The sequence below is a fragment of the Myotis yumanensis genome, unplaced genomic scaffold (genome assembly GCF_028538775.1).
Source record: "Myotis yumanensis isolate MYYU_CA2020_CCGP unplaced genomic scaffold, mMyoYum1.0.hap1 SCAF_10, whole genome shotgun sequence".
NCBI classification, from domain to species: domain Eukaryota; kingdom Metazoa; phylum Chordata; class Mammalia; order Chiroptera; family Vespertilionidae; genus Myotis; species Myotis yumanensis.
The window spans coordinates 46,392,259-46,418,058 of record NW_027223761.1 but is presented as its reverse complement, the minus strand read 5'-3'; the positions used below and the strand labels follow the sequence as shown (position 1 = coordinate 46,418,058).

General features: G+C 44.0%; 1 protein-coding gene and 2 pseudogenes across 1 annotated transcript in view; 1 reads left to right on the top strand and 2 right to left on the bottom strand.

Moving 5' to 3' along the window:
• ACER3 (alkaline ceramidase 3) overlaps positions 1 to 5,240 on the bottom strand; it is an 86,666-nt gene extending 81,426 nt beyond the window's left edge. Inside the window, exon 1 of the mRNA XM_070425671.1 lies at positions 5,104 to 5,240. Within this exon, the coding sequence (XP_070281772.1) occupies positions 5,104 to 5,206 (103 nt within the window). The 5' untranslated portion in view covers positions 5,207 to 5,240. The remainder of the gene's footprint in view (positions 1 to 5,103) is intronic.
• Positions 5,241 to 15,088: 9,848 nt separating this feature from the next.
• LOC139018444 (craniofacial development protein 1 pseudogene) lies at positions 15,089 to 15,844 on the top strand (annotated as a pseudogene).
• Positions 15,845 to 25,389: 9,545 nt separating this feature from the next.
• On the bottom strand, positions 25,390 to 25,529 carry LOC139019175 (U2 spliceosomal RNA; annotated as a pseudogene).
• Positions 25,530 to 25,800: the final 271 nt, after the last annotated feature.

The following is a 25,800-nucleotide window of genomic DNA, read 5'->3' as shown; positions in this document are numbered from 1 at the left end:
ATGCATTTCCCTTGAAAATAGGAAATGCCTATTTGAACTTATCTGTTCATACACCTACTGGCTTGTTAGCTACCTTGAATACAGAGACAGTTTTCACATAGTTTTGTATTCTGAGTCAGTGACAAAAAAAGGTGCTCAACAAGTACTTGCTGAATAAACAAAACATTCATAAAATTTTTTCACTAGGTAATTCTCCTGGAAGGCCATAATTAAAGCATAGAATTCACTTCCATTTCCCTTTAGGTAATATTTCTTCCATGAAACCAATACCACCTGAAATTCCACTTTCTATAGACTGTATGTCTTGGAAGAAAGAGCTACCAGACCTATATTTGAATATAATTTCTGCCATTTATAGCTGTATGATGCTGAGCAGGTTACTCAACTTCTCTAAGACTTGGTGACCTCATCTAAAAAATGGGAATAACACCACCTACTTATTACTTACTAGGAATGTTCTAAGGATTAGAAATGCACAAGCAGTCTTCACTTTACAAGGTTCTAAAATGCACAAATTGCCGAAACCGGTTTGGCTCAGTGGACAGAGCGTCGGCCTGCAGACTGAAAGGTCCCAGGTTCGATTCCAGTCAAGGACATGTACCTGGGTTGTGGGCACATCCCCGGTGGGGGATGTGCAGGAGGCAGCTGATCGATGTTTCTCTCTCATCGATGTTTCTAACTCTCTATCCCTCTCCCTTTCTCTCTGTAAAAAATCAATAAAATATATTTTAAAAAAATAAATAAATAAATAAAATGCACAAATTTCAGTTACCACAGTATATTAACAGTGAGTAATTAAATACAGTACTACAAACATTGCTACCAGCTCTTCAGTCCACAAACCACTATGTAAATAATAGAAGCACATCACCATCAGTGATGAACCAAGTCACTTCTTTCAAATTCTGTTGGTGAATTTGACAAAATAAACTATAAAGGAACAACAATTAGGCTATTGGGAGACTTCTCATCAGCAACAATAAAAGCCAGCACATATTGGAATAATATTTTCAAAGTTCTGAGAGAAAATACTATAACAATTCACCAAGGCAAAGAAAAACATACTCATTCCATATCGCGAGTTATAAGACAAGAGGGCAGGCACTGTTCAAACTCCTCTTGATAAGTTCTTTTATAAAAAAAAAACAACACAAACATTTTAATTCTCAATATTTTAAACTATAGTATACTAAATAAATATTAATTTTACTTTTTTACTTCTCTATATATTTATAATCAATAAAAAAGGTGTACAATATTTGACATTTTTATTTATTTATTTGAGAGTATTACTGATGTCCCCCATTTTCACCCTTTTGCCCCCTTCCACCTGGCTCCCACCCCACCCCAGTCCTTCCTCTGTCTATTGTCTGTGTCCATGGATTATGCATATATGCATATTAAGTTCTTTGATTAATCTTTTCTCACCCTCTCTTCCTCCTTCCCTCTGAGATTTGTTACGACAATCTGTTCCATGCTTCCATGTCTACAGTCCTATTTTGTTTGTCAGTTTATTTTGTTGTTTAACAACGTTTTTAAAGGTCACAGAACAATCATAAATTTTCCCATTAGTTTTGCCAGTTTTAACTTGCATGGTCATTTATGTTGCCCTGCACTACATTGCAAAGTGAGGACTGCCTGTACCTATAACTGTTGGCACATCAAGGTGCTTATTATTTCACAACTAAAGAGAAACCCTCTACCTTTCCCCTGGTCCTTACAATCTGCTCAAACAGAAAAGAAACTTGAATTGAACTTGGCTAATGCTAACGAAGATAGCTTTTGAGAACTGTGTTCATACCTGAACATGCAATTCCCCCAACTCATCTTTATGTTATCCAAAATACACCCCCCCACAATCCTGAAAGATAGGCACCTTAAACAGTTATTCAATCTGTCCCTTGTGATAGTATATTATTTTATGCTTGTCCTCATCCCTTGCATGTGGGGACAAAACAATGAATGTGATAGAAGTAATATGGCATAGTAGCTCTAGAGTCAGACCTCAACTTGAATACTACTTCTACACTACTTTGCAAACTTAGATAAGTTACTTCTTAGAGCTTCAATTTCTTAACCTGTGAAATGAGGATAATAATACCTTCTTTTTGGAACTGTGGCAAAGATCAAAAGAGATAACATATATGAAGTGCTTAGAAAAGTGTAGTATATAGGAGGCACTTAGATATAGCTATTATCACCATTATTATCCTTAACTAGAGGCCCGGTGCACAAATATTTATGCACTCTGGGGAAGGGGTCCCTCAGCCCAGCCTGTGCCCTCTTGCAGTTTGGGACCCCTCAGGGGATGACCACCTGTTGACTTAGGCCCGTTCCCCGGGGGGATTGGGCCTAAGCTAGCAGTCAGACATCCCTCTGGCAGCCCGGGAGCCCTCAGGGGATATTCACTTGCCAGCGGGGAGCAGGCCTAAACTGCAGTCGGACATCCTTAGTGCTGCTGAGGAGGCGGGAGAGGCTCCCACCACTACCGCTGTACTGGCAGCCATCAGCCTGGCTTGTGGCTGAGCAGAGCTCCCCCTGTGGGAGCGCACTGACCACCAGAGGGCAGCTCCTGCATTGAGCGTCTGCCCCCTGGTGGTCAGTGTGTGTCATAGTGACCAGTCATTCCCAGTCGTTCTGCTGTTAGGGTCAATTTGCATATTACCCTTTTATTATATAGGATATTTCTATCATTAATGTAAATATTAGAATAATGATAAAGTTGCATTTCTTTTAAAAACATCATTATTAATCAGCATATTTTTCAAATATCAAATTCTCTTACTCCAACATATGATACATACCCACTACTTGACCTCAACTTCCTCAAGATCATTTTTTCTCCCAAGGCACATGTGCAAAGGGTGGCCAACATTCACTCATTTTCTTCTTGCAACCCTTGATTCCTATGTCAAAACCCCCTCTGCAGTCTGCACAGAGTTTCCTCTTCTGAGGACATGAAGAACTAAGGCCATTTCCCATTTCCCAGAGCTATCTGCCAGAACCGTAGTATCTTGCTCTCTCATAGCTCACATGACTTAACTGTCAGTTTTCTTTTTTGATTCTAAACCTTGGTTCTAAACGGAGAGTCATTATTACCTATATTTACCCATAAAGAACCTAAAGGCCAACTAAAGCCAACCCCTTTTCTCTACTAAACAATTAATTCCGCCTAAAATATTCACATGAGTTAGTGGAGCAATGTCTGTTTTAAACACTTTCAGTGACAGAAAGCTGTCTGCCTTACAAGGCAACCCATTCCAAAATCCTATCTTTAGATAAAAAGTTGCCTTAGGTTGAAGCAAAATCTCTCTCCTCACAGTTAGCTTCCACGCTCAGGTGCTAATTCCACATTACAGGGAAATATGGAGAGTTTAATACGCGATATGACAGCTCATCCAAGGTCTGAAGACCCTGAGTTTCTCTTCCATTTCCAGTTCAGACAGCACGGTTTTACATCCCTTCCCTCGTGGGCCTCCTCTGGACCAGGTGTGGGCTGGCCAGCATTATCCAACAACAAATCGGTAAAGCCCTTCCCTTGCCAACATGTAGACCGCCAAGCACTTACACTGCAGATTGAGCCCTTTGCCCATATTCTTTCACTATTAAGTAAAAAATATTCATTTAAGCCAGCAGTTCAGGAAAATTCTCAGCCTAAATCGTGGTATAAAGGGAATGGTACTAAGTCCTGAAAACTGCAGCAAGAGTTGTCTTTTTTCCTTCCCTCTCTTTCTTTCTTCTGCTCTCCTCTCTCTCTTTCTCTCTCTCTCTCTCTCTCTCTCTCTCTCTCTCTCTCTCTCTCAACTTAGCCAATTACTGGGAACAGAATTAAGTAGCACGCGCTGGCATGAAACCCTTGCCTCTCTTCTACAAGCCAAGCACACATGCCTGGGAGAAGGACCCAACGATGGGAAGGTGTAGCTAAAAAGACTTTGCTTCATGTCCTGAGAAAGGGAATCAAATGAAAAGAAGGAAGTGATAGCCCAAATATACTCTCTGTACCTAGCCGGCAGCAGGTGACTGAAGAAGTATCAAACGCTGTGCTCTCAAAACATGACCAAAGTAAACAACAGAAAAACCGGTGGCAGATTTTTCCGGTGCTCTCCTAGGCTGGCAGGGATAATTATCCAGGGAAACACAGACACACACACACACACACACACACACACACACACACAGGCCAGCCACGGTCAGGGGCAGCAGCTGAAGGAATATGCAACCAGTGGAAATAGTGTCCCCAGATGACCCCTAACCCCTAGACCAGTGGTTCTCAACCTTCTGGCCCTTCAAATACAGTTCCTCATGTTGTGACCCCCAACCATAACATTATTTTCGTTGCTACTTCATAACTGTCATGTTGCTACTGTGATGAATCGTAATGTAAATATCTGATCTGCAGGATGGTCTTAGGCGACCCCTGTGAAAGGGTCGTTCGACCGCCAAAGGGGTCGCGACCCACAGGTTGCGAACCGCTGCCCTAGGCAGTGGGACAGGAGGCGAGTGGGAGCGACGCGTCCCCCGTGCTCGCTGGAGCCTGGCGCCACAGGAAGGTGCGGGCTAACGGGGCGCTCTGCCCCCCACTCCTGGCGCGGGGAGAGGGCGGCACAGCGGTCCTCGGAGGGCAGAGGCTCTCTGGGCTTGAAGATTTCCCGGGGGGCGGCGGGGGACGGGGTCGGGGAAGACCTGGCCCTGGAAAACCGTTCGCTGGAGGTGACCCGAGAGGTCTAACCCTAACCGAGAACGAGGAAAGCAAAGACATCAGGGTGCCCACGTGTGGGGGAGGGGAGGGCGCGGGAAGACCGGCTCCCCGCTCCCCGGCCCCGACGGCGGCGGCAGCCACCGTGGGAGCAGGTGTTGCCCCCACCCCGCAGCCCGTCCAGACCCCAGCACTCCTCGGCGACGCACCGGCTCCGGGTCCTGTCTCTTCAGCCGCAGCTTTTTCGTTCCCGCCCCGGCCCGGGCTCCCACGCCACCCCCCGGGGTCGGGCCTGCTGCCTCCCCGGCGGCCAGGTCCGCCCTCACCCTTCCTCAAACGGCGTCTCCCCCTCAGCCCCGCGCCCGCCCGCCCGCCTCAGGCCGGGGCCGGGGAGGCACCGCACTCACAGAACTCGGCCATGTACCAGGTCACCGCGTAGTTCTCCTCGCACCAGTCCAGCGTGGAGGTCGTGGGGCCCCAGTAGCCCTGACGGTCCGCGGCCGGAGCCATCACGCGCGCCGCCGCCGCCCAGGCGCTCCGATGGCTGCGCTCGACTCCCCGGACTCCCAGGCCTGCTCCCGCCCGGCTCGCGCGCGCCCCGAGCCCCGCCCTCCTTCCCGAGGGGCGGGGCCCTGCGCCGTCACTCACACAGCCCAGCAGGGAGGCCCCGCCCCCTGGCGCCGGGAAGTCGACCCGCCCGCCTCGCCCGCCCGCGCCAGAACCCCTGGCCGAGAGCGCCAGGGTTCTCCTGCCCCCTCTGTCCCCGGGGAAGGGTGTGATCGCGAAAGGCAGGTGGCGGTGCCGCGGACGGCCTGCCCCGCCCCACCCCGACACGCCCTTGGCTGAAGTTCGGGGTTCCTCAGATCCTGCGGGCGGTTTTCTGTCAGGATGTGTCTGAACCTCCATCTGTGTGTGTGGTTTGGTGTAATTGGGACGGAGGTGGGAAGAAGCCTTCAACCAAGCCCTGGCTTGATAAAACCTGTGCAGAAATGCACCTCAGTTTCTTCCTGTGGCCGCAGGCCTCCAAGGAGCCCAGAAACAGCACTCCTAGCCCCCGAGGTTCCGCGGAAATACAGGGATTTTCCGTTGAAAGTTATAGAAGTAAGTGTCTCTAGGAAAACAAAAAGGGAAAGGGCAACAACAACCCTGGGCTGGAAAAAAAAAAAATTAAAATGGGCTTTGAGATCCTAAGAGAGAATGAGGCCCAAAGCATGAAGAACTTACCTGCTTCAGTTTGGAGATTCCAAGCCAGAGGTTTCTATCCTCTAATTGTAAGTGTGCCATACTCTCCAGGCAACCAACAGCCTCCACTACCTCCAGCTGCAAGACTCAATACCTTACAGAGCTGCTGGAGCAGTGGTTCTCAACCTTCCAACGCCACGACCCTTTAATACAGTTCTTCATGTTGTGGTGACCCCCAATTTCATTGTTACAAATTGAACATAATTAAAGCATAGTGATTAATCACAAAAACAATATGTAACTTTATATGTGTTTTCCGATGGTCACCTCGACCGCCAAAGGGGTCTCGACCCACAGGTTGAGAACCGCTGTGCTGAACCGATATATTTTATTGATTTTTTACAGAAAAGAGGAGAGAAGGATAGAGAGCTAAAAACATCGATCAGCTGCCTCCTGCACGCTCCCCACTGGGGATGTGCCTGCAACCAAGATACATGCCCTTGACCAGAATCAAACCTGGGACCCTTCAGTCGGCAGGCCCACGCTCTATCCACTGAGCCAAACCAGTCAGGGCTGGAGGGATCTCTTAAAAATACAAATGCAGCCAAAACCGGTTTGGCTCGGTGGATGGACCGTCGGCCTGCGGACTGAGGGGTCCCGGGTTCGGTTCCGGTTGGGGCATGTGCCTTGGTTGCGAGCACATCCCTGAGGGGGGCGCGGGGAGGTGTGCGGGAGGCGGCTGGTCAATGTTTCTCTCTCATCGATGTTTCTGACTCTCTGTCCCTCTCCCTTCCTCTCTGTAAAAAAAAATCAATAAAATATATTTAAAAACAAAACAAAACACACAAATGCAACTGCCCCTGCCCCTTGGCTTCAGCTACCCCAAACTCGTCCCTAGCTTGGAAGGTGCTAGGTACACTCATCCTCCTGCCTTTGCTCCTGCGGTTCAGCTGGACTGCCTTCCTCTCTTCTCCATTTGGTTAATGAGATTGAAATGAAAATACTGTAGAGACCATAACAATAGAGTGTGGTAATACTTTGCTAGGAGCAAACCCAAAATTAGGGTTTTGTGGGAGCCCATTTGTGGAAAGAACCCCTGACCCGGCCAAGTGATTCAAAACAGGAAATGAGACCTTGACTAAATCAATACCCTGTACATTGTCGAATGGTGAAAAAAAAAATCTACTATGACCAGGACAAAATTTATTAGAGAAAAAATTCCCCTGCCCCAAAGAAAACGGGGGCTGCATAGTACCACTCAGAAAACACAAAGTGAACTTCACAGTTCCTTCAGCAAAATCTATCTTCCTTTTTCTCTTTTTCTCTTTTCTAAAAAAAACACTTTTCCCTTCTGGGTATATAAGCAAAACTTGGAAACGTAGGGACCCAAAATAGCCAAAACTATATTGTAAAAGAAGAACAAAGTTGAAGAACTCACACTTCCGGATTTTAACACTTACTACAAACACTACACTAATCAAGACAGCGTGTAGTACTGGCATGAGAGTAAACATGTAGGCCAATGGAGTAGAATTGAGACTCCAGAAATATTTCCAGTCAATTGATTTTCAACAACGATGCCAAGACCATTCAAGAGGGAAAGAATTGTCTTTTCAACAAATGGTGCTGCTCTGACAACTGGAGATCCACATGCAAAAGAATGAAATTAGACTCCTCCCTGCCACAACAAAATTTAACCCAAAATGGATCATAGATTTACATGTAAGAGCTAAAACTATAAAACTCTTAGAAGTTTACATGAAAGTAAATCTTTGCTTATATACAATGCCAAAAGCACCCTTAATAACAACAAATATAGATAAATTGAACTTCATCAAAATTAAAATTTTTAAAATTATAGTTGGTATCATCAAGAAAGTAAAAGGACAACCCAAAAATGGGAGAAAATTCTTGCAAATCATATTTCTGATAAGAAGACTTGTATTCAGAATATATAAAGAACTCTTACAATTCAATAAAAGCACAGCACAATTAAAAAGTGGGCAAAACATCTGAATAGACCAGTGATGGCAAACGTAATGTTGTAATGTACCCCGCAAATCACAGAAGGACGCCTCAAGAAGTCGAATTAAAGAGTCACATTTATTGCAATCCGGGACTATGAGGGGGCATCTTGCTCTCCCAACTCTCATAGTAATAAGATGGTCGCAAAACCAGACTTATATAGGCAAAGATCACAAAGGTATTGATTACATCCCAAGGTTTGGAATGAGGAACCTGATTTGCAAAAAGCAGTTTACAGAAGCAGAAGCAGCATGTTATCTAAATTATAGTTTTGGGTCTCTTGGAATTGACAGAAACACATTATCTAGAGCCCTTAGGTCTGACACATTAACTGGAGATAATTTATATAATTCAGAAAATCAAAATAACTTTTCTGTTATTTTAGCAAACAAATAAGTACAGAAACCAAACAGCAGGGTAAAGTTAAACTATAGTTTCTACCTGAGATGATTGCTACCATACTTCACTATGACACGTGTGTCAGAGGTGACACGCGAACTCATTTTTTTGGTTGATTTTTCTTTGTTAAATGGCATTTAAATATATAAAATAAATATTAAAAATATAAGTCTTTGTTTTACTATGGTTGCAAATATCAAAAAATTTCTATATATGACACAGCACCAGAGTTAAGTTAGGGTTTTTCAAAATGCTGTCACGCCGAGCTCAAAAGGTTCGCCATCACTGGAATAGACATTTCTCCAAGGAAGATACACAAATGGCCAAAAACCACATGAAAGGAGATTCACGGTTGTCATTAGAGAAATACAAATCAAAACCACAATGAGATTGTACTTCTCACACACTAGGATGGCTATAATCAAAGAGAAATAACAGCAAGTGTTGACAAAGATGTGGAGAAATTGGAACCCTCGTGCATTGCTAGAATGTAAAATGCTGCAGCCACTTTGGGAAATCGTTTGGCAGTTCCTCAGAATGCTAAGCAAAGTTACCATATGACCTAACAATTCTGTTCCTAGGTATTTACCTAGAGAATTGAAAACATATGTCCACAAAAAAATTGTACAAGGACACTCACAGCAGCATTACTCATAATTGCCAAAGAGTGGAAACAAACCAAATCCCATCAACTGATTAATTAATTCATAAAATGTGGAATAGTCGAAATGGAGTATTATTTGGCAATAAAAAGAAATGAAATACTGATACTTGATACAATGTGGATGAACCTTGAAGCAGTATCCTGCACCAAAGAAGCCAATGACTCCAGTTACATAAAACATCCAGAATAGGCAAATTTATAGAGATAGAAAGTAAATTAGTGATTGGTTGAGAGAGGGAGTAGGAATGACTGTTAATGGTGACATGGTTTCTTTTGGGATGGTGAAAGTGTCCTGAAATTAGACTGTGGTTAATGGTTGCACAACTCTGTGAATATACAAAAAAAAACCCAAACACACACACACACACACACACACACACACACACAAAACAACCCCATTGAATTGTGTAGTTTAAATTGAACACAAACTGTTCTCACTGGTATGTGAATTATATCTTAATAAAGCTGTTATTTTTAAAAAGCAACAATACATTTTTACGTTGGAAAATTTAGACAACACCCCAAAAAAGGTAAAAAAAAAAAAAAAAAAAGGAAATCACTCATAATCCCATGAACTAGCAATAACCATTGTCAACATTTAAGTGTATTTTCTTCCAGCATTTTATCTATATATTTTTTTACATGATAATGCTCATATTGCCTTTATACTTCATGTTCTTTCATAAGCATTTCACAGGCCATTAAAAAATCCTTGTAAATATATAAATAGTAATATCATATTCAATTTTATAGATATGCTAAAATTTAATTATTATATACTCATGTTAGTATTACTTTACTACTGGGTATATAGGTTATTTCCAATGCCTATGTTTATTTATTTATTTATTTTTTTAATATATTTTATTGATTTTTTACAGAGAGGAAGGGAGAGGGATAGAGAGTTAGAAACATCGATGAGAGAGAAACATCTACCAGCTGCCTCCTGCACTCCTCCCACCGGGGATGTGCCCGCAACCAAGGTACATGCCCTTGACCGGAATCGAACCCGGGACCCTTGGGTCCGCAGGCTGATGCTCTATCCACTGAGCCAAACCGGTCAGAGCCTATGTTTATTTTTTAATTAACAAATGAGAACCCAAATTTTGAAAGCTTTCAATCAGATTCCTATTGAAAACCCTTTTTACTAGTTGTGGGAAGACACCTATTGTCTTCATTAGCAGAGAGGTGTGGACAAGGAACCCGGAAGGCTGGTGACCCTTGAAGCCCTGGCAAAGGTCAGGGCTGTGCACCCACTGTTAGTCCAGACAATGGTAGCTGAAGCAAATTCTCCATTTATTATTATGTAAGTCTTTGCTGATGGGCTAGTCTGCCTATTACTGGAAATTGCCTGCCTAAGGGCTATGGCAATAATAAATAGGAGACATTATCAAAGAGTAAAAATGAAAAAACTATAGTTTTTACACTATAGTTTTATGGCAAACCAATAAAAGGTTGGTGAGGCCTGAGCACCAGTGGAAATCCTTCCCTTTGAGTTGGACTTGCCCGCCTGGCCCCCCAATATTTCCAAATTATCTCATGTCTCTTCTCTTTCATTTGTGTGTGGCTCCTCTTCCAGATCCTGAACCCTGAACCACGCAGGACATAGGGGGAAATTTTACACAACTAGTTCCCATAATAAAAGAAATCCAAGCTTTAATCCACTTCTCCCACATGTAATATGTTGTAGTATTTCATATCTGCAAAGAAAAATTTGAAACCATAAAAACCAAATATGTAGGCTCACCTCCTATTAAGTGATCTTATCATCAACCAGTTACCTTCTGGCCTCTCTTACAATTAGCACATTCATGGCAGCCTATCAACACTTCCTAACCCCTATGTGTGGGGCAATTAGAGTGTTCCCCAAGTGCAACAGGCCACAACCTGGGTGACACCACACCAAGCCTCTCTGGGAAGAGGCCCCAGCCCCTAGGCTGTGTTTGGGCCCCTCCAAGCTCCTGTAGCCCCCGGATTTCCCTCCACCATAGCTCCTCTCACATTTCATAACAGTCTGTTTAGGAGTTGGTCTTCCAGACCCTGTCTCATTGTATCTCTGTATCGCATGTCCCTCACTTGGACTTGACACGGAATTTGTGCTCAGGGAATACTTATAGAGCAATAATAATAATAATAATAGGTAACATTTATTGAACATTTACCATGGCCAGGCCCTATTCTGGGTTCTTTATATTTGTTAACTCAGTTAAATTTTACAACATTCTTATGAGGTAGATACTATTCTTTCTCCCATTTCATGGCAAGGGACATTAAAGTACAAAGAGGGAAAGTTACTCACCTGAATGTATATAAGTAGTTAGTAGGAGAGCCACGATTTGAATTCAGGCAATCTACTTTCAGAGCACAGCTGCTCAACCTCTACATCAAGAAAAATTGCTAATGAATTCATAAGATACCGACAATGAAGCCTAACTGAACATTTTACAGGAATAGAGGGAGCAACCATGAGGGCAAGCTCCGTGAGTACAGGAACCATGTGACACTACTGTACTCCCAACATACAGCTTGGCTGGGACAGATAAAGCCCTCAATGAATACATGAATGAATGATATAAAAAGGCAGAGTGAGAAAAAGTACAAGAGGAGAACAATTTTTAAAATGTTATTACATTTGTTACTTTCTCAGTTTAATATAAGAAGCAATACATATTCATATGGAAAATTAAAAAATATAGAGTTTTATTATGAAATATATAATATATAAATATATAATATATAAAAATAATATATATCTAAAATATCAAGAATAATAATGAAATGAATCCTGATATAGCCACCACCCAGCTTAATCGAACTTGACCAATACCTTAAGCACCAATCTCATCCCTTCCCTCCCTCCAGAAGCAGTCACCTTCCTGAATTTTGTTTTTATCATTTCTTTACTTTCTATATACTTTTATCACATGAATGTATTCCTGAACATAGATTTTGCATGCTTTTTGCATTTATATAAGTGGACTCATATAGTAAGTATTCTTCTGAGTCTTGCTTTTTTTTAGCTCAACATTATACTTTTAAGATTCAATCCATGTTGCTGCATAAAACTATAGTTTCCTCATTTTTACTCTTTGATAATGTCTCCTATTGTATGACAATACCACAATGTATTAATCCATTTCCCTGAAGTGGATATAGTTTTGAATTGTTGCTATTATAACCAATGCTACCCGGAACATTCATTTTTACCAATCTGTTAAGCATGTACATATTACTTACGAATGGAAGAATCTGCATATTTTCAAATGTATGAGATAATGCTAAATAGTTTTCTAAAGTGTTTTTACCAATTTATATTTGCACAATAAAATTATGCTTCACAATATAAAATGTAAAGACCGTCCTGCATATCAGATATTTATATTACGATTCATAACAGTAGCAACATTAGTTGCTACTTTTGTTGAAGTAGCAACGAAAATAATTTTATGGTTGGGTCACAACATGAGGAACTGTGTTGAGAACCACTGACATACACAAAGAATCACCTGAAATATTATCTCTCAGAGGTAGCCACTAATAATATTTTTATATATAACTGTCCAAACATTTTTCTCTGTGTGTATTTTATTAAAATAGAATTAAACAGAGTTTAAAATGCTGATTACTTGTATTTCCCTGTTTTTACTTACTATACATGATAAGCATTAAAGAATAAATGTTTTATGCACCTGCTGATGCTTACAGAAACATTATAGGGTAATCATCACTCCCAACTCCAGACTTTGAGATTCAGCTGCCACCTCTGTAGCCGGGCCCGAAGCACACTCTTCAGGCAGTTAGTGCTTCTGTCTCCTTGCTCCCTAGCACCTTCTGCATTTCCCACATTCTGCCCCCTCTCTACTGACCGAGTGTACCCACAAGGCAACCATGACTTCCTGGAGAAAAAGAATCACCCATATTCATCTCTACATTCCCAGTGCCCGCACTGGGCCTTGCATATAAGCAAATTCATAGACATTTCTCTGATAAGTAACAAATCCACTTTATGAAGCAATCTGGCATAGCAGTTAAGGGTATCAGCTCTGATAGTTATTGGGCAAGAAAACCTCATAATAAGCTGGGATTTGGGTGTTAACCTCTCTCAGCCTCAATTTTCCCATCTCTAAAATGGGGAAGCAGTAGTACCCACTTCTGTATGGATTAAATGAAAACATTAGTTGCAAAATACAGTACCTGGAAAATGGAATAAGATCAATACTGCTCATGGTATCATGGTATTATTGTCTTAGAATAGAGGAAAAAGACTCCTTGATGAAGCACAGGAAATCATGGTGTCCACCATGCTCAGGGGAGATGGTGAGGAATATTTGAGCCTGATTTTCCCATCAGTTATGTTTTCTAAACTAAAATGTAACTTGGATTACAGAAAACAAAAGGTCAATTTCACACTTCCTGGGATAGATAGCTTCCTTGGTCCCTAATCTCCCAGCATTTCCCTCAAGCCTTCCCCTGCTCCCCATACCCTAGCCACAAGTATCTGCTGCCTTGTCTTCTGAATTAATCTAGACAAAAGAAGAGGACAAAACAGACACATTTCAAGGATCAAAATGAAATGTAACAGTCACTTATAACAGCTAACACACAATATTTATGCTATTTCTGACACTGTTCTGAGTACTCTTCAGTATTACCTTTTACAATCTAACAGCCCTGTGCATGAGGGCTACCAAAGTTGAAATTGACATGATGAGATTAAATATTTCGCCCGAGGGCACCCTGCTAATAAGCAGTTGAGCAGAGGCTGGAATCCAGGAAATCTGGTACCAGAAGCCACATTCTTAGCTATTGTCCTAAGCCAGTGATGGCGAACCTTTTGAGCTCGGCCTGTCAGCATTTTGAAAAACCCTAACTTAACTCTGGTGCTGTGTCACATATAGAAATTTTTTGATATTTGCAACCATAGTAAAACAAAGATTTATATTTTTGATATTTATTTTATATATTTAAATGCCATTTAACAAAGAAAAATCAACCAAAAAAATGAGTGTCATAGGTTCGCCATCACTGTCCTAAGCTGTCCCTGCATGAGCTCAGAAGAAGGGGTTGTGTAGGACAGAAGACTGTGGGTCAACACTGGGTTTGCTTTCTCTCTACACCTGAAGTATCTATATATATACAAAAGGCTAATATGCAAAATGTCCCCTGAGGAGTTTGACCCAGAGACGGGGAGTTTGATTGCTTGCTGTGATGTGTGCTGACCACCGGGGGTGGCACGGAATGAAGGAAGGCCCTGGCCAGCAGCCAAAAGGCCCGATCATCCCTGATCGCTGGCCAGGCCTAGGGACCCTACCTGTGCATGAATTTCGTGCACCAGGCCTCTAGTAGGAAATAAGGCTTAAGAGATCTGCAAGGACAATACCATTAGGGACCTCAGAGATGTTAAGGAGATCAACATGGGTACATTTGCAGAGGGGAAGATAGATTGATTGAATTAAGAAGGACTGAAGCCACGAGGCTCCTGAAGAAACTTGCAGTGATATTGTTAGTAAAAGTAGTAATGGAAAGGAGGAGACAAAGTTACAGATGTTTAGAGGGTAGAATCAATAGGATTTGGAAAGAGATTGGGGAAGGAACTAATGGTAAAGAGGAGGTGGACCAGGTTTCCAGCCATTCCCAGCTGCTGGAAGACCAGAAAATTAATCTGGCTATAGTGGGTGGACAGAAATAGGCAGTCAGAGCAGGAGGCAGAGAAAGCATTATTGAGCAAGAAAACAGCTTGGAGGAGCTTGAAAGGGAAGAGAAATGTGGGCAGAATGAGGCATTTGGAGTGGCTGACTGTGTGTAGAGAGAAGGGGGAAAGGCAAGGACAATTATCAGGGACCTAGGATGGGAAGATCAGGGCCTAATATGTTATGACAAGTGTTTGGGCTTTTTCTTAGAGAAAATAAAACTGTCCACGAAAGGAATGACATGTTTCCATGAGTTAAGGAAAATAGATTTTGGCTTTTTTTTTTTTTGTAGTGAGTAGGATGGAGAGGAGAGAGGAATCAGGAAAATTGCCAGGCATATACTCTTGGCAAAAGATAGGACAGTTACAGGGATATAAATCATAGCACAGGGAATATAGTCAACAATATTGTAATAACTATATATAATGTCAGATGGGTACTAAACTTATCTGGGTGATCACTTTGTAAGTTATATAAATAATCACTATGTTGTATACCTGCAACAAATATAATATTGTATGCCAGTTATAATTAACAAATAAAAAAAAATCAGATATAAAAAGTAATTTAGAGTGTTATGGTCTCTCCCTAAAGCTTTCCTGGGGGTCTGCTGCTTAGGTCCTGTGGCTTGGCCTGCCCCGTGTGGCAGCAACACGGAGGAATTTGACTCCAAAGACTTCTCCACCTCCAAGGGAAGAGAAAGCAAGGCGGCCTCTCCTTAGAAGAAGAGGAAGAGGAGGAATTCAACGGGGAATCTGGAGGAAGCAGCAGTGAGGAGGAAGACAGGGCCGCAGAGGAGGAAGAAGGCACTGGGTCGGAGGATGCAAGGAAGAGGAAGGAGGACGAACTGTGGACAAACTTCCTCAATGACGTGGGACCAAAATCAAAAGTGCCCCCAAGTCCACACAGTAGAAAACGAGAGGAGACTAAAGAGACGAGTTCAAATAAACTGTTGGTCAAAGCAGAAGAACTAGAGAAACCGAAAAAGTTAAGATCACCAAGGTGTTTGATTTTGCTGGTGAAGACGTTAGGGTGACTAAGGCAGTGGATGCTACATCTGAAGAGGCCAAATCCTTCTTCAGGCAAAATGAGAAAGAAAAACCACAGGCTAATGTCCCTTCAACTTTGCCATCACTCCTTGCCCGGTCAGGGTGGCAGAAGTTATGTAGTAGCTACATAGAAGCCTAAGAAGGGAAAGGATTTAGTGCTGCTACCACAGTGGAAATGATAGAAACGCCGACGAACACAGCTGTGGAAGGACCAGAGGACTGTGAACAGAGCTCTCCAGGCCTGGCCCCGAACTTTTTAAGCTGTGGTTTGCAATCATCATTTCATAGAATAAAAGTTGTTGTAGTGCATTAAAAAATAATTTAAAGGAAAATTTTTAAAAGAATATAATGTTAAAAAAAAAATAGGACAGACAGGTCCAATTGCAGCTCAGGTCCTGCGAGGTCCTTGCACTGGTATTCCTGGGAGGGACTCCAGGGGCGCTTGCCTCATGGGAAACAGAGAGCTGAGGTTTACCAAGTCAGCTCCTGAGCCCCAAACACACCACCCCCTGGGAGGTTAAGTCACCACACGCATGACCAGAGTCATCGGCCCTTGGTTAAGCACCTGGAAAGTTGTAACAAAATAAATTTCATGAGGTTGAGTATTAATTGAATAGCCTTAATTGGTTGTTTGTACTGGATGTTGCTATGGAAACATCAACAATAAAAAAGTAAACTAAAGACACTTGCCCTGTGAACAGGAATTCCTCTTTTCAGCATTGCCTACAAACCAAGCCCTCCCTGTCCTTTTGCTCTCAAGAACTGTTTACCTGTGCACGTATTCGGGTGCCTGGTCTGCTTGTATCCACTCAAATGCTTTCAGGTACCATCTAGATTCTAAGATGCTGACCCAGATCTCTATCTCTAACCCAGATCTGTCTCCAGAGCTTTAAGCCCTTGAATCAATTAGGATCATGTTCTGCTGCAGGTGACAGAAAACCAATCCTGGTGGCTTAACTAAATTAGGATTTATTTTTCTCGGATGGTAGACAGCCCTGGGCCATACAACAGCTCCACCACGCCAGAATCCTTCTGTCTTTCTGCTCTGCACTCCGTAGCATAGGGCCAATATTCTCATGGTCACAAAATGGCTGCATCTTATCTAAGCATCACAACACTGTTTATGCCGGAAAAAGATTAAAAAGGGTAAGGGTAAAAGTCAAACGCCACCTGGGCCTGTCCATTGTTATCAGGAAAATAACAACTTCTCTGGAAACTCCACCCAGTGATGTCCACTTATTGCTTATTGGTCAGAACCGGGTCACATGACCAACCATAGAGAGTCAGGGAAGATTGGCAAGAGAGCTTACGATATTTTCCCTGGGCACATCACTGTCCCGAAGTTGGCTTCTGTTCGGAAGGAAGGAAGAGAGGATATTGAGTGAGCAACTAGCAGACTATTCCATGGACCTGCATTTCCAACTATCTTCTGGACAGGGATATATCATAAAAATCACAAATTCAGTCTGTCCTAAAATGATCTCATCATTTTCCCTCCACACTGGTTTCTCTTCCAGATTTTTTTTTTTTTAATTTTAACTACAGTGAAATTCACAACCATTGACCTGATTTGCTAAAGAAAGAAGCCTTGGCTCTTTCCTGTCCCCATCCAGCCCTATCTAATCAGTATCAGTCTGCAGATTCTTCTCTGTGCATTTCCTTCCTTCTCTCACTGCCATTGTCTCAGTCTAGGTCATCATTGCCTGTGTACAACCTCATACCTCTAAGGAAATTTTGCTCTGTTTCAATCCACAACCTATTCTTTACACATGGCTGCCAGAGGGCTTTTTCTTTTTGTCTGTTTTGCTTTGTTTTGTTGTTGTTGTTGTTTGTTTTTGTTGTTAATCCTCACTTGAGGATATTTTTCCATTGATTTTTAGAGAGAATGGAAAGGACCATGGGGGTGGAGGGGTGGGGAGGGGGAGACAGAGAGAGAAAGAAACATCGATATGAGAGAGACACATTGAATGACTGTCTCCCATACCAGTCCTGACCAGGGATCAAGCCTGCAACCAAGGTACGTGCCCTTGACTGGAATCAAACCCTGAACCCTTCAATCCGTGGGCCAACGCTCTATTCACTGAGCCAAACCATCTAGGGCACAGGGCTCTTTCTTAAATTCAAAACTATCTAATGCTCTCCAGTAAGTATAAACAAATTTCTGTGATTTTTCCACTTTCTATAGGATAATGTTCAAATTCCCTGACGTGACTGATAAACCTCTTTGTGACCTGGCCCCTGCCTACTTCTTAGGTCTCTTTGCTGAATTCCACACTCTCATCACTATACTCTTTCCTGAAAGAGCCACTTCTCTCACTGCTGGGCTTTTGTGAATATTTCCCCTTCAACTGGAATCTCTTCTTCCCTTCCTGCTTCCTTGGCTGACTTTTTCTTATCTTTCAGGTCTCAGGTCAGTCCAGGCTTTCTCTAGAAACTCTTCCCAGACCTGCCATTGTAACTCATCATTCTGCATTGTAGCCATCTGTTTATTTGGCTTCCTCACCCACAAGATCAGTAGCTCTCAAACTTATGAGACTGTCAGAAACACTGCTTCTGATGTTCCACCAGAAACCTACTGGATCAGACTTTCTGGCGGTCCAGGACCCTGCATGCCGAACAAGCAGCCTGGATCATTGTGAGGCAGATGGTCCAGGGGCCAGATCTTGAGAAACACCTAACCAGACGGGCATAGTGGGGCCAGGTAAGGGATTGATACTTATTGAGCCCTGATTGCATGTAAGGCAGTTTATATACTTTTTTTTTTCCAATTGAAGCCTCATACTTTTGTGTGGTAAGTGTTACTGCCCCATTTGCAGATGAACCCCTCAGTGTTAATCAAGTGATCAATTTTTTTCATTTTTTTATTGCTAAAAGTATTACAAAGGGTATTACATATGTGTCCTTTCCACCCCCCCCCACCCTTGACAATCCCCTGGCCTCCCTTACCCCCCAGTGTCTTATGCCCATTAGTTATGCTTATATGCATGCATACAAGTCCTTCGGTTGATCTCTTACCCCCCTCCCTCCAAGTGATCAATTTGATTAAGTCACACAGTTACTAAGTGATGGAGCTCAAATTCAAATGACTCAAAGTCTGACTTACCCCAAACTGATATTCTTCCCCATTATGCCATGCTGCCTTGTCAATTTCCATTGCCTTGATGGAGGCTGCTTGGGGGAGATGGCTTAATGTAGCAGAAAGGCAAGAGCTCTTGAGTTTGAAAAGTTGGATTCAATTTTGGAGACTTTCTGCGTGAACCAGGGCCAATCACTTGATAGCTCTGGACCTTGATTTCCTTACTTGGAAAATGGGGATCATGACACCCACAGCACTGTGGACGGACAGATCACATGGGCCCCACAGTCTGCTTAAGCTTGAAAGAGCTATGTGAGTGCTGGTGCTTGTTAGGGGCTACGATTTTAGGGTGTCTCTGAAGAAGGCTGCCCAGGTGCAGAATAAGCCCTCTGCTTGGGCCTGGAGAGGTGACATGGGGAGAGCGGCTTAGCTTGCCCAGAGCAGGAGGGTTTTGCACAATATTTGGCACTTTAAAGCAGATCAGTAAACATTAACTGAAATTAATCCAAACACAGCATGGGAAGTGGTTTGGGGGAAAATCGATCTTTTCATTAAATATTTGTTCCTCACTTAGCGCAAGTTGGGCCCTGAGTTGGGCCCTGGGGAGATAAAGGAGAATAAAAGAGGTCCTTTATAACATGAGATAGAAGGTGCTAAATACCACTAGAGAAGTTCTGGCACTGCTGTGGAAATAGACACGATTGACCCTGACCTTTGCTCAAAGAGCTCCCATCTGGGAGAGTGATGTGCTGCAGCCTGGGCAGAGTAACCAGGTGTTGGGGTTCTGCCCCAGCAGGTCCAGGGGTTCCCAAAGGTGTGGACGGAGTCGGCGAAGAATGAAGGTCACGGAGGCAGCGTTCAGTTGATCAACATAGCGAGGTTCTCTTTTTATTGTCCTGTTACATCTATATTTAATCTATTTGATCCTATAAGCATGCCTCTATAATTACATCATAGTATGTTTTGGGTAACGTTCTACAGTTCCTAGTATCTTATCTGACCTTTGCCAAAAATCCTGTCTCTATCTAGTTCTGTTGATTTTAATCTTGTCTAGGTTAATCTCTGTGTTCCATTATAAGGGCTATTCCAAGGTCACTGCTCTACTGATAGGCTACAAGGAAGTGACTGAAGGAGATTATCCTACCCAGTAAAGGTTATGTCCTCCCAGCCTCGCTGCTTGCCTTCCCTGGGACTGCCCTGTGTCGGTGGATCTCCAGGGGTATAGGCTTTGGTGCTTTCCCTGGTGGGCAGACCCATGGGGATGTGGGCCCAACAAGTCCCAAATTTATTGCCAACAGTCTTAGTCCAAGTTCTTCATAAGTAGTACATGGTATTTCTGTAACATTAGGGGGTTTCACTGATTTATTCTCTTCCTTAGTCCTGTTAACTCCAGGGAAAAATCCTCACCTGGGGAAACAACCTTTCTTGGGGAGGTGGTCCTGTTTAGAACACATAGCGCTAAGAGGGGGAGCAAAACATATGTCATATATGCCAGGTCCCTTGAAACATAAGCTGTGCAGATGTTTCTTTCCTGCAGCGACTGTGTCAAGCAGCAACGGTGGACCAGCTTCTGGCAACCAGGGTCATCAGAGGAGGGCAGAGCTGTGGGTGCTTGGGCTGGGGGGTGGGGCAAAGGTGCCTGCCTGAGTGCAAGAGACTGAGAGACAGAGAAGATGGGTAGCAGCATGGGTGGGAGATGAAGGTCCTTGGCTCTTGGTTCTAACTCAGCGGATGGTTAGCCTCCGCTTGAAGCTTGGACAATGGCGGGCTTTAGGGATGGAGAGGAAGTGGATAGAGATGAATGATGTTGGGAGAGGGAAACTGGTGGGACGCTGTGAAGAACAGGATAGTGGGGGAGGGGAGGCTGGATAGGAGTAGCAGGAGTCCCAAGAGGAGCTCTTTGCTTAGGGAATGGGTCAGAGGGTAAGTTTCCCTTCTGAGAGACCATCTCACGACAGCCTGGTGTTGGGTAAGATCAGGGCCATTAGGAGGAAGGAAGGCGTGGGCAAGCCTGGAGGAGGGGAGGTTTATTGGTACCCTGGGCTGAGTCCTGAAGAGTGAGTACGTGCTGAGCAGTTCTGCCAACTCTCCCCCTGAATAGCTCTCCGATAAGCCCACTTCTCTCCACCCCCAGAGCCACCCATCAAGTCCAAGCTCCTGACATCTCGCCCCAGACCTCTACTCTGGAGGCCTGTTAATGGCTCTCCCGGCATCCACTCCCACCCCCATCAGTGCTCCACACAGGAGCCAGAGGAGGGATTCTCATAGGTAAGTCTGATCTCTTTTCCCTGCGTGACACCATTTAACCACTTCCCATGGCTCATAGGATAGTAATCACAATTATTAACCTCGTCGGTTATTGGAGTGAAACCATATAAAACATCTAGAACAGTGCCTGGCACAGTGTGAGTGCCACACAGATGCTCGCTGTTACTGTAGTTACAAGGCTGTGCCCCACCCTCTACCTCCACCTTGCCAGACCTCTTCCGGTTCACCCTGGGATCCTTTCCCTGATGTCCAGGTGCTCCCCACCCGTCTTATTTTCCTTCCTGGAACGCGTCGTGCTCCTTCATCCTTCTGGGACGTGCTCTTTGGAACTTAGCCACGTGGTGACTTACTCGTTGAGGGAAGTGTCTTGGAGCACGTGGCCTGCTTCCCCAGACAAGGCGCCTTTCTAGGGCAGGAGCAGTCCAAGTTCTCTCTCTGTCCTCAGTGCCAAGCAGCCCTGTTAAAGAGAAGAACGGACACATTTGAGGGTCTGAAGCGTTGTCGCCAAGACCAGCATTTACTTATTTGCTGCCATCCTTAAGGTCACAAAGACACATTTCGCACTGTGCTGGGCTCTCGGCAGCCTGTATAACCTGTTCACTGACCCAGCGTTTTTCGGGTTAAAGGGAATGTTCTGAGGCCATTGCCACTGACCATCACTCACTAGAAGCCTGAGCAGGAGCCCCAGGGCAGTCAAAGCTGAAGCATCATTTTGCTTTTGATAAGCAGGATCTGGACTCTAAAATAAGATGCAAGAGACGTCACAGTTATCCTGCCGTATCCCCCACTTGACTTCCACCCCTCCGCTCTCCAGCACACAGTGCAGCTCATTTAATGGTCACCCACATATGCTGGTACTGTGAGTGCTCATCGATCAGAGGCGTTCAGTGATGAGAGCCAGGAGCAGCCCAGACCTCAGGGCTCCAGGGAAATGAGGCAGGTGGGAGCGTAGTTCACCCGTCAGAACAGGGTGAGGACTGCAATCACAAGAATCTGGCGAGTACAGCAGCTGCCTGGAGGGCGTGTCTAGTGCACAGTGAGTGCCCTGTATTTGTGGGGTGGATGGTTAGTCAGAGGGTGGGCATGCACGCGCTCCACCATCTCCTCCACAGAGGAAGCTTTCGTCAGAACTGGGTATCAGTTATGGGCAGCTGTTCATCAGGTGATGGGGGACGGGGAGCGGAAGTGAAGTGTCACTTGAAGAAGAGGGAACAGTATATGCCAAAACGCAGAGACCTGAAACAACACAGAGTTGTCATGGTAATACAAGTAGCTCTGGAGGAGTGCAAGGGGGTATGTGTGGGGTAGGGGACGTGGGGAAGCAGAAGCTGAAGCTGAAGAGGAACACAGCCAAGGCGTTATCCCGTGGCAATAGGGAGCTATTGGAAGATTTTCAGCAGAGGAAAGGTTTTCAGTAGTGACCTTTTGTTGTAGAAAGGTCACTCTGGTAGCCTGTGTGGGGCTCAGAAGGAAAAAAGAGAGACTGCTAGGAGGCTGTTGTAACAGTCTAAGTGAGAAGATGAGGTCTGACTTAGAGGAGCTGAGGAACAAGGGACTGATGCAAGGACCCCTTTGCACACTAGAGTGGACAAGGCTAGATGACTCATCTAGTAAATATGTGTTATGCTCCCGCTGTGTTCAAGAAAAAAATGTACCTGTGTGAGAAGAGAGGTACAGAGATGAATGCAATACAGCCCTACCCTGACAGTGGGACGCCAACACACATATGTTCATCACATCGACTGAGTGCCCACTCGGCTTATGTACACAGATACAATGCAATCCCCCAGTGGCAAGTGTGCAAGGAGCAGTGCCCTGAAGCCCTGTGGGAACTTAGGTGCAGGAGGGACACTCCTACCTTGCGGAATTGGCTGAGGCCAGGCGGAGAGGGACCTTGGGGTATGGGTGTGTGATGCTTTGGGAGGCCACTCCAGACACTGGGAACAGTGTGAGCAAGAGTACAGCAATGTTAAGGTCCAAGGAACTGTGATTCAGTGCGTCTGTATGTGTGTGTGTGTGTGTGTGTGTGTGTGTGTGTGTGTGTGTTAGAGGGGGAAAGAGAGGACACGCAAGGGCAGCCAGGGGTGGACTGTGGTGAGTCTCAAACACCAGCCTAAGGAGCAGGGGTGGGTGGGTCACAGAGGCTTCTGGGCAAGGTGAAGGGCATGGTCTGAGCTGTGCTTTAGAAAGACAAATCTGGTACCATATTCAGCTGGAGGGACAAGCCCTTCCCTGGGAGATCAGTAGGTGGTCATTGGCATAGCCACCATGAGAGAAGATGATGCTGGACAAGATTTTTGGCTGGAAAAAAACCCTGAAACTGAGGGCACATGTGTGAAATTTTGCAGTGGCGGCCTACTTAAGGTCCACATGTGTTTATTGTCTGTTCACTGTTTATTGTCTGTTCACAAGGCCAGATTTCATGCTGGACCCAGAGGGTGTGGGCAGATTCAGACACAGTTAACAAGGATCTCATGCTTGGCGAGCTCACAGGCTGGCTGGGGGAAGAGAGGAAGGAAACATTTGTTGCCTTTGGAGTAAGTGCCAGGTACTCTGCCAGAAACTTGATATACACGATCTCCCTTAAGCTCAAAACTACAGTCAAATGGGGTCGGTTATCTTCATTTTTCAGATATGCAAACAGACTCCGAAGGGTGAAGTGAACTTGCCCAAGGTTGTAGTACCAGCAAATTAGGGGAATCCTCCAAAGACAGTCCTCTGTCTCCTAAACCAAGAGGCTCCAGTGAAGCCATCCAGACCATTCTAGCATTCATTTTCCTCATTGCACATGTAGATACCAGTAATGATATCAATAACTAACAGTGGAGAGGTACCAGGAATTGGTCCAGGCACTTAATGTATATGAACTAATTTAATACTTGCAACAACCCGTGAGTTAGATACTATTATTACCCCTATTATATAGATAAGAAAACTGAGATACAGAGGGGCTAATAGTTTATCCAAAGTCAAACCACTGGTAAGTGGAAGAGATAGGGTTTGAACTGGGGCAGTCTGGCTCAAAGTCCATGCTCTTAACCAATTGTTATACATAAATAATAACCAGATAGACTCTCATACGTAGATGTAAATTAAATCACTTAATCTGCTTATTTGCAGATGTTTATTTATTCACTCAAAAGTTATTGGAGCTCCTTTTGCATGCCAAATCCTATGTGTGGCAGAGGGAAGATCCAAGAATATCAAAGACAAAGGCCTGCCCTCAAGTCTGGGGGGCGGTGGTGGGGAGCGGAGACAAAACAATGAACAGGTTCGGTGAAGTACAGGGAAGCCATCAAAGGGTTTGAGCAGAGGTGCAACATGATATAAACTAAGTTTTACCATGTTCACTCTGCCTGCTGTGTACACAAAAACCTTAGGAGGGGAAAGGTGGGAGTCAGAAGACAGGGAAGGTTGACGCAACTGATCAGGAGAGAGAACCAGCGGTGGCTTGGGTGGTTGCATTACAGCCTGGGTGTCACTGTTTGGCTAAGAACTCTGTTTTAACACCCTGGGGAGTAGGGACACTAGTGTTCCATTAACTTCTGGCTTTACCACTAACTGACCTTGTTTGGTCTCTGGACAGGTCATTTCAGCGGGACTGATAAGAGGAGCTTGGGTCAGAGTGTTTCTAAGGCTCCTGTCATCTCTGAGGTTGAATGCCACTACTGTGCTTACCTTCCACCAATGACTTTAGCTATCTAAGCTCCTTGCCATGGCCCCCAAACCCCATCTCCCACATCATTTTCCACCATGTTTCCTGCCTTTAATTATTCTAGCCATACTGGCTTCCCTTCTGTTCCTCGGATAGTCAAGCTTGTCCTTACCTCATTGCCTTTGCACCTGCTGTTCCCTCAACTTAGGACAGTGGTTCTCAACCCTGGCTGCACGTTAGAATCACCTGGGAATCTTTTATTTATTTATTTATTTTTATGTATTTATTTTTATTTTTATTTTTTTTTCATTTTGTATTTATTTTTAAATTAAATCTTTATTGTTCAGATTATTACAGTTGTTCCTCTTTTTCCCCCCATAGGTCCCCTCCACCCGGTTCCCACCCCGCCCTCTGCCCTCACCCCCGCACCTACTGTCCTCATCCATAGGTGTATGATTTTTGTCCAATCTCTTCCCGAACCCCCACAACCCCCCACATCCCTTCCCTGCGCCCCCCGAGAATAGTCAGTCCACTCCCTTTCTATGCCCCTGATTCTATTATAATCATCAGTTTATTCTGTTCATCAGATTATTAATTCACTTGATTTTTAGATTCACTTGTTGATAGATGTGTATTTGTTGTTCATAATTTGTATCTTTACCTTTTTCTTCTTCCTCCTCTTCTTAAAGGATACCTTTCAGCATTTCATATAATACTGGTTTGGTGGTGATGAACTCCTTTAGCTTTTTCTTATCTGTGAAGCTCTTTATCTGACCTTCAATTCTGATACTACACTTGATCTTAGCCAAAAGGCTGAGAAGCGATAACCTTCAATTCTGAATGATAGCTTTGCTGGATAAAGTAATCTTGGTTGTAGGTTCTTGCTATTCATCACTTTGAATATTTCTTGCCACTCCCTTCTGGCCTGCAAAGTTTCTGTTGAGAAATCAGCTGACAGTCGTATGGGTTTTCCCTTGTAGGTAACTGACTGTCTTTCTCTTGCTGCTTTTAAGATTCTCTCTTTGTCTTTTGCTCTTGGCATTTTAATTATGATGTGTCTTGGTGTGGTCCTCTTTGGATTCCTTTTGTTTAGGGT